This window comes from Argentina anserina, chromosome 5, assembly GCF_933775445.1.
Source record: "Argentina anserina chromosome 5, drPotAnse1.1, whole genome shotgun sequence".
NCBI classification, from domain to species: Eukaryota; Viridiplantae; Streptophyta; class Magnoliopsida; order Rosales; family Rosaceae; genus Argentina; species Argentina anserina.
The window spans coordinates 11,946,426-11,954,812 of NC_065876.1; the positions used below are offsets into that span (position 1 = coordinate 11,946,426).

At 37.7% G+C, this 8,387-nt stretch overlaps 2 protein-coding genes across 2 annotated transcripts; one reads left to right on the top strand and one right to left on the bottom strand.

The window, feature by feature from the left end:
• Positions 1–357: 357 nt before the first annotated feature.
• On the top strand, positions 358–5,294 carry LOC126796328 (phragmoplastin DRP1E-like). The gene is made up of 15 exons (XM_050523127.1): positions 358–573; positions 697–760; positions 1,088–1,195; positions 1,727–1,828; positions 1,963–2,013; positions 2,115–2,176; positions 2,620–2,710; positions 2,812–2,876; positions 3,197–3,391; positions 3,495–3,614; positions 3,711–3,781; positions 4,150–4,375; positions 4,525–4,575; positions 4,661–5,032; positions 5,142–5,294. The coding sequence occupies exons 1-15, from the start codon at positions 436–438 to the stop codon at positions 5,145–5,147; spliced, it is 1,722 nt and encodes a 573-aa protein (XP_050379084.1). The 5' UTR covers positions 358–435; the 3' UTR covers positions 5,148–5,294.
• A 403-nt stretch (positions 5,295–5,697) lies between these two features.
• LOC126794728 (haloacid dehalogenase-like hydrolase domain-containing protein Sgpp) lies at positions 5,698–7,905 on the bottom strand. The gene is made up of 5 exons (XM_050521498.1): positions 7,761–7,905; positions 7,008–7,122; positions 6,522–6,673; positions 6,183–6,444; positions 5,698–6,097 (listed from the first exon to the last, which is right to left on the bottom strand). The coding sequence occupies exons 1-5, from the start codon at positions 7,784–7,786 to the stop codon at positions 5,912–5,914; spliced, it is 741 nt and encodes a 246-aa protein (XP_050377455.1). The 5' UTR covers positions 7,787–7,905; the 3' UTR covers positions 5,698–5,911.
• Between the last annotated feature and the right edge of the window lie 482 nt (positions 7,906–8,387).

The following is an 8,387-nucleotide window of genomic DNA, read 5'->3' on the forward strand; positions in this document are numbered from 1 at the left end:
TCCATGATCAAGTGATTCAAGTTTGCTACAAAAGGGGTCATACAGATCGAAAAAGAACCAGACTTGAAGTAAAATTACAAAAAGACCGGGGGGAAAGAAACAAATAAACAATTATATTGACCAAATTCAAATTAAGTCAAACGAAAGAGAGAGACCCTGCATCGACTAGAACAACTGACAAACCGTATAAAAAGGCGGTCTCGAACTCACGTGAACCCCCCCAGGCCCCAACAAATCCGAGAAGAGCCCAACCCAACTACGACGCCTCCACCACTCCTCTGCCACCACCGCGGCGGTTACTCTCCTACAAAAACGAAAGCAACCCCCCACTAAATCAAAATAGCTCTCCTACTCATCTTCGCTTACTCTTTCCTCCTCCTCCTCCTCTCTCTCTGCGTCGTCGTTTCATCCCTCGCTGCTTCATCAACGCCGGCCATGGAGAGCTTGATCGGCCTTGTCAATCGCATTCAGAGAGCTTGCACGGTCCTCGGAGACTACGGCGGCGGCGACGGCGCCTCCGCTTTGCCTACTCTCTGGGAGGAGCTTCCCTCCGTCGCCGTCGTCGGAGGTCAGGTCTGTACTTCTTTTCTCTCTCTTCGCACACACTCACATTCGCACTGTTTTGTTTTGTTTGATTTTTTTTTTGCGGCGGAGTGAGTTTTGACTTTTGAGGTGTGGCTTGATTTGAATTTGCAGAGTTCCGGCAAGTCGTCGGTGTTGGAGAGTATCGTCGGCCGCGATTTTCTTCCGAGAGGATCAGGTTAGGGTTTATATACCGATCGGTATTTCACCTTCGCCGTGTTAATTCTAGTTTCTGCGATTTTGCGGCGGCGTTTGGCCGGTGAGAAAGAATTCGGAATAGTATTAGTGGGTAGTCAATTCTATATCAAACTGAAAGTCAACTGAGTCAAACTAAGGCACTGATCAACTTTTCTATTTGATAGTTGTGTGATTAGGCTTTACTTTGTGATTAGAATATTGACTGTGATTAAAGGCATTGATATCAGTTAAAGTTTACATCACTGCTGTTGTAAACTTGTATTGAGTAAGTAATGAGGAAGCTTTTCTGTGTTGGTTGGCTTTTCAGGGATTGTGACAAGGAGGCCTTTGGTGTTGCAGCTGCACAAGTTAGAACAAGGGATGGAGGAATATGCTGAGTTCCTCCACTTGGAGAAGAAAAGATTTACCAATTTCGGTATGTTACTTGTTGTATAGATATTGTTTTTTTCGGTACAAGTTGGTACTCCTGATAAATCTTGTTTTCTCATGAATTGTGGAAGTTAATAATATGTTTTTGTTGAGCTTGATTTCGCTCATAGTTTTACTAGAATCTCCAGACTTTTTGTTTCCATAGTTTCATGGATTGTTTGAAATTCTGTATAGTGCTGCAAGATGGTATATCATATCATGGAGAACTCTTTGGTTACTTCATGTGATTAGTAATGAATGATGAAACAAGAAATTGATCAGTCGGAAGTGCTATGGATATGGATGCCTATTCTGATTTTTTTCTACCACCATTAGATCTCTAAAGTTCTGTATATTTTTAAATGCCACTAAAGATGTTCTTAAATAGCCTATATTCAGGTTTCTTAATACGAATGTTTAAAGATTGTTATAGCAATAAAGTTAGGTGCTTGTACCTAAATGTTTGCCCTTTTCTTTCATTTTGAAGCACAAGTTGAAACGATTTCCTTGTGTGCACCATTTATTTTTTTATAAACAGCTGCGGTTCGGAAGGAAATTGAGGTTGAAACGGACAGGATGACAGGGAAATCAAATCGAATTTCTAATGTTCCTATTCATCTCAGTATATACTCCCCAAATGGTAAGACTATGATATCTTTGTATTTTTTCTTCTTCTTGTGTGTGTGTATGGCAATTCTTACCCTAAATATAAGTTTTTTAGATTGCTCTGGAGTTTATTCTGCTATCTGACAATAATGTTTTGTCTTTTGGCAGTTGTCAATCTAACATTGATAGATTTGCCTGGCTTAACTAAGGTTGCTGTAGGTATACTTCATTTACTGTGTACTTTTATATTATGATAAATTGAAAGGTACATTTATTTCTTTTTGTTGAATACTGTACTCAAAGATACTTGTTACTGACAGAGGGACAGCCAGAGAGTATTGTTCAAGACATAGAAAACATGGTTCGTTCGTATATAGCAAAGGTAAAACGTAAAACAAAAGCTCCTTCCCCTCAGAATTTAGATAGACCTCATCCTATCTATGAATATTCACTATGCATACGTTTTCAATGTTTTAATTGAAGTGGACAATCTTGTGCACTGGCTTTGATGCAGTCAAATTAGGGGGCCTAAAAGTTTTACCTGATTGTTTTACCCATCTTCCATATTTGAGTAGAGAATAAGTTATCTTAATGTAGTAAACTAGTGATGTTGTTATTACCCTATGGATGCTATAATTGTATGACAGATCTCTGCTAAAGATAATCTCTCACTTTTTCTGATGGTGTGATTGGTGTCCCTTGATTTGATGTGGTCAACGTTTAGAGGCTCTTGTAATTTAGAGTAGATTTTTGCCTTGAAAATCATTGCAATTATACAAATTTCATCATTTTATTCTTAAAGCATGTATGCTTTCTGTTTTGCAGCCTAACTGCATAATTCTGGCAATAACTCCAGCGAATCAAGACGTAGCAACATCTGATGCTATCAAGATGGCAAGAGAAGTTGATCCTACAGGTGTATCTTCTACACAATCTTCATGCTTTATTATCTGAGTATATAAACTTATAAGGCCAGGCGTATATTATTATTATGTTCATTTTGAATTTTTCTCATAGGTGACAGGACATTTGGTGTGTTGACAAAGCTTGATTTAATGGATAGGGGAACTAATGCTTTGGATGTAAGGCTTCTGGCCTTTTTTTTTCCCTCTTTTTTTATTTTTTTATTTGATACTACGTTTCATTGTTTATTTTGTTCAGCTTTGATTATGAGAATCCATGTTTAGCATCCTGCTACTTGCGGATTGTTAATGTGTTCAGATTCCGTGCATAACTAACATAGTTTAGCATTTTAATTTAGAATTTGTTTTATGCAATGAATGTCCCTTGTATTACTGTGTTACACTAGGATATGAATCATATGATAATTGGACTATTGCAAAATTGTATTATTGATGCAGAAAATTAAACTTTCTTTATAATGTTTTCTGTATTATGTTAGGTTCTTGAAGGAAGATCTTATAGGCTTAAACACCCTTGGGTTGGAATTGTGAACCGTTCACAAGCTGACATTAATACAAATATGGATATGATTGCTGCAAGAAGGAGAGAGGGTGACTACTTCTCTGCTAGTACGGAATATGGACATTTGGCCAGCAAAATGGGTTCAGAGTATCTTGCAAAAGTTCTGTCAAAGGTTTTTCCTATCCTATTGATTTAAGAGTTGATATAATTTGCAGCCGATTCTCTAATTTGATAGAGAATAATCTGGTTAAATTTGTCTCATGGTATGATATCAGCATTTAGAGTCTGTAATTAAATCTCGACTTCCAGCAATTGCTTCTATGATCAACAAAAGCATTGACGAACTTGAATCAGAATTGGATCATTTTGGCAGACCCGTTGCTATTGATGCAGGGGTGAGCAACTTATGCATGCTAATTCCATTTTATATATCGGGATCATATTGTGGTTTATCATCTGATAATGTCTTGTCCTTATATAATATGTATCAGGCCCAGTTATATACTATCTTAGAGCTGTGCCGGGCATTCAATCAGATATTCAAGGAACACTTAGTTGGAGGGTAGGGTAATCCAAAACCTTTAATGTTTTTTTTTAAGTACAGTATATGAAGTAAAATCAATTCCATCAGTCAATCTATCTATTTTGCGTATACATGCACGGCTGTTTGGTTATTTATACACCCTTTCTTAAGACATTCAATTTTCTGATCTGAAATTCAATGTTCCATTTAGCTTATCAAAGGACTTTTATTGCCATTTCTTCTTTTCCAAGTGAGAGTTCTTATGATTTAGAAAAGTTGAAAGCTATTAACTTTAATTATAACATAAAACTTTTGTCCTTGGCTCTGATTATCTAAATTATGCCCAAATGAAAGTATAAGAAGTTCAAGAATTTTATGTTTATTTCTTTATGTTTTGCTAAATGCAGACGACCTGGTGGTGATCGGATATATGCAGTATTTGATTATAAGCTACCTGTTGATTTGAAAAGGCTCCCTTTTGACCGTCATCTTTCACTCCAAAATGTAAAGAAAGTGGTCTCGCAGGCAGATGGTTACCAGCCTCATCTAGTTGCGCCTGAGCAAGGTTATCGGCGACTCATTGAGAGTTCACTTACCTATTTTAGAGGCCCAGCCCAATCTTCAGTAGATGAAGTGCGTGTTCACCTTTCCATATTGCATATAAATTTGTTTTTGCAGCCATTAAAATGAGGGATTCATGTCTAATCTGAACGGTTGAGCTTATTAGCCATCCATGAACTTGCAATATACTGTTTTCTGAAATTTTTGATCCAATACTGCAGGTTCACTTTCTTTTGAAGGAAATTGTGAGAAGGTCAATTGTAGAAACTCAGGTTCCTTGTTTTCTTTAATACACTTTGCTTCCAACACTGGATTCAAATGAGTCTTTAGTTATGAGTTTTGTTTCAAAATGAACAGGAGTTGAAGCGCTTCCCGACTCTTCAGGCAGAATTGGCAGCAGCTGCATATGAAGCTCTGGAGAGGTTTCGGGAAGACAGCAAGAGAACAATTTTGCGATTGGTGGACATGGAATCTTCATATCTGACAGTGGATTTTTTTCGGAGACTCCCTCAAGAAGTTGAAAGGGGAGAAGGACCTTTATCCGCAGCCTCTGAAGATCGATATTCTGAAGCGCACTTCCGGAGGATTGGATCAAACGTTTCCTCCTATATTGGGATGGTGTCAGAGTCACTGCGAAATTCTATACCAAAAGCTGTGGTTCATTGTCAAGTGAGGGAAGCTAAGCGGTCTTTGCTCGATCACTTCTATACTCAACTTGGCAGAAAGGAGGTATTGCAACAATGATCATGTCTCTCTTTAGATATAAATGCAATCCAACGAGAATTCTGATCTTAAAACTATTAGTAGTTCTCTGAATGAGATTTGTTATCTCCTACAGGGATAGCAATTTGCACAACTGCTTGATGAAAATCCTGAACTCATGGAGAGGAGACAACAATGTGCCAAGAGGCTTCAACTATGCAAAGCTGCAAGGGATGAAATTGACTCAGTCTCATGGTCTAGATAGATTTTATACTGATCGTATTCATAGGCTCTTTAGTTGTTTTAGAATTGTTTCTGGTAGTTTTACATAGAAACCAAACAGAAGGAATATTGAAGTTTGTCTCGAGATAAGAAGCTCTTTGCGGGATGATGTCGAGCATATCAATGATATCATCCTTGTTGATATCAATGATATGGCACATCTCTTGTTTGTTTTGATCTGAAGAGGTTTTTGTCTACCTTTGCCTCATTTCTCTTAGATATTCTGACCATTCTTCGAAGCTTTTTGGCCAACGGCGTCAGATCATTGGCTTAATATTTGAAATGCCCACACGGCTCAAAATCTTACTGTTCCATGACTTCCATCGTAAGAATTGTAATTACATACTTGGAGAATACAAATATGGTTGAATTTATAGTTTGCTAATCTCTTTCATTCAGATTCAAGTATCTGTTGAAATAGTGAACATAACAATTTATCTCCAATTTTGAAGTCAGTTGTATTTATCCTGATGTAGCCATAAAAAGCTACTTAAATCTTATGATCGAATGAGTAGTGAAGAATGATACATCCATCCCATAAAATAGGAGTTACAGTATGCATGGAGCAACATGAATTATTTAAGTCTGCCTTTGAGCATGCTATGAATTTGCCTATTCATTCCTTCAAGCACCACTAGTACCACTCTTCTTGTCAAGCTCTTCTAGTGCCGCCCACAGTTTTGGATCATCGTAGTTCTTGATAATCAGGGAGGGTTTCGCTTGCAATAAAATGTGTTCTGGATTTCCAGTGGTTAAAGCAATAACTGGCATACCTGCTGCAACTCCAGCTTTGATCCCCGAAACAGAATCCTGGCAAAGTGGAAACAGAACATTTTATAATTCAACTTCTTACAATTTTTTTTTCTTAAGAGCTTGGCATGAAGACAAGGCAGACCTCAAAGATAAAAGTGTGCTCTTTTGATGCCTTGATCGCCTCAAGGCCCTTCAAGTAGGGCTCCGGGTGAGGTTTGGCGTGCTCACACTCACTCCCAAGAATAACAGCTTCGAAAAAATCTGAGAGGCCAAGGCTGGAGATCATTAGTTCAGCGTTGGGTCTGGGAGCATTAGTAACTGCAGCTCGTTTCAATCCACGATCTTCAACCCATTTCCTCACTTTATTGAGACCACTCACGGGTTTCAATTTGTCTCCAACCAATCTGTGGTTTACATAAAAAAAAAAATGTAAGTTTAGAACCAGAAGACATGCTAAGTTTAGAGAAGGTCAGGCCTTTACCTGCGAAACATGGCTTCCTTGTCATCTGTGAACTTTATGCCTCGTTCAAAATCATCAGGAAAAAGTAGCCTGGCCACATCATCATTGTGCTTGCCAGCAATATTTTCAATATAGTAATCCTCAGTAATTGGAACTCCTCCATTGAAACCTATCTGTTAAATGTGAGACTTCAATTAATGAACTATCTCTACAGTCAAAGATCTTTAAAGTACATATACTTTGCATATACCTTTGAAAGTCATATACCGCCACAGTCCATAGTTATACAGTTTATACAACAATAATTTTTTTTGATATTACACATGTTGTTATGTAAAGCGATAGCAAACAAGAGTTTAAATCCCCCAATTGCACACAATTGCCGATTTCATATATAACACGGCAGAAGCGTCATTAGTAGTTGTCATGGTTTGATAGGATTCTTACTAATAGTAACGAAAAATTATGACCACATTGTCTATGTTCTCGAAGAACAAAAAACTCTACCTCTTGAAGCATTTGGCGGAAGGCAGCATAGTGAATTGGATCTGAATCACACACAGTTCCATCAATGTCAAAGAGTACTGCTTCCACTGGAGCAAGTCCACAGAGGATACTTTTGCTGGTAGCACACGCACGCACACCAAAACAGCCATGAGTACCGAATGGAAAAACAAGCAAACTGATGTACGCATATGCAAGAATTCATGCAAAGAACAACTTGGTAGAACACTAATCATATTTACAACATAAAATAGGGGAAAGCAATCTCAAATCCATAAAGTATATAATCAACCAGACCAGTTCCTAGGGTGGAAAGCTGCTTCTTAGGATTAAATTAGTCCAACATAAATGTCTCTGATGTCCTCCTATGTCAAATACAAAAGATACGCAACTCTCACCGAAAATGCTCAAACACGCTTAGATATACATATGCTTGCGTAAAATAGTTCAGCAATCGATCAAACTTCAATACTTCATCAAGAAGAGTAAAATAGCTCAGCAATTCCTATATGAAAATAAACAATAAAAATATATCTTGACAGTACAAATTCATCAAAAATATAAGATACAGATCAATGGAATATCCAAAATACTACTACAGATCAATGGAATATACAAGATTCAAAGCAGTCTGGCTGTTTTCTTTTTCTTTTCCAGATTGTGGGCTAATCCCATGCAATTGTGAAAAACTCGGGAAAACATCGGATCGGATTGAAGTGAATGTTGCAAGATAATCAAAGGAAAAACAGAGAGTACCTGTCAGCACCAGAAGAAGCAGTCATAGTGTGAAGGGTAGGGGGAGATATTTTCTCTGCAAAATTTGGGTTTTGGATGGGAAATGGGTAGCAGATTGAGGAAGAGAGGAGGCCAAGTATGAAACTATATGAATAGAGAGAAGGAATCTACCTTCGAATCAAATCAAAGCAGATGGTCGTGTGTGTGTGAATATATATTCTCGTGGGTGCTTGTTAGTTGTTATTATTGTTTTTGTTAATGCCTTGCCCCCATAAGTTTCAATATTACTCAAACTCCCCTAAGTTCGGTTCACTGAAAACATATTTTCGAGTGAAAAGTATAAATCCTCATTCCATTTCGATATCATCCTAGGTTGAAAGCAAAAAATTCAAAACGAGCAGAATCAGTGGGAAATAATTGAAAGGAAACACAAAATGAAGGGTGCTAACAAAATCACGGAGAAAGTAAGCCCTCATTATTTGATGATTCCCAAAATGTTGGGGGGAGAACGATGTGACTTTAGGCGTGTTCTAATTACAAGAGAAAACCAACTTGGCTACGACGTCCCTTAGTCCCTCTAATATACTACAATTAAATAACATGATAATTCCAGCATCAACAATGGAAATTAAGAGGGGACAAGTGTGG

What these genes read in the sequence shown, in the direction of transcription:
- LOC126794728 (XM_050521498.1), bottom strand. Translation starts at nt 7,786, where the DNA reads ATGACTGCTTCTTCTGGTGCTGACAG. An exon ending in GCTTCTTCTGGTGCTGACAG is followed by an intron (nt 7,123 to 7,760) that starts GTACTCTCTGTT and finishes GTGTGCTACCAG; the next exon opens with CAAAAGTATCCTCTGTGGAC. An exon ending in AAGGAAGCCATGTTTCGCAG is followed by an intron (nt 6,445 to 6,521) that starts GTAAAGGCCTGA and finishes TGTAAACCACAG; the next exon opens with ATTGGTTGGAGACAAATTGA.
- LOC126796328 (XM_050523127.1), top strand. Translation starts at nt 436, where the DNA reads ATGGAGAGCTTGATCGGCCTTGTCAATCGCATTCAGAGAGCTTGCACG. An exon ending in CCGTTGCTATTGATGCAGGG is followed by an intron (nt 3,615 to 3,710) that starts GTGAGCAACTTA and finishes AATATGTATCAG; the next exon opens with GCCCAGTTATATACTATCTT. An exon ending in CCCAATCTTCAGTAGATGAA is followed by an intron (nt 4,376 to 4,524) that starts GTGCGTGTTCAC and finishes CCAATACTGCAG; the next exon opens with GTTCACTTTCTTTTGAAGGA.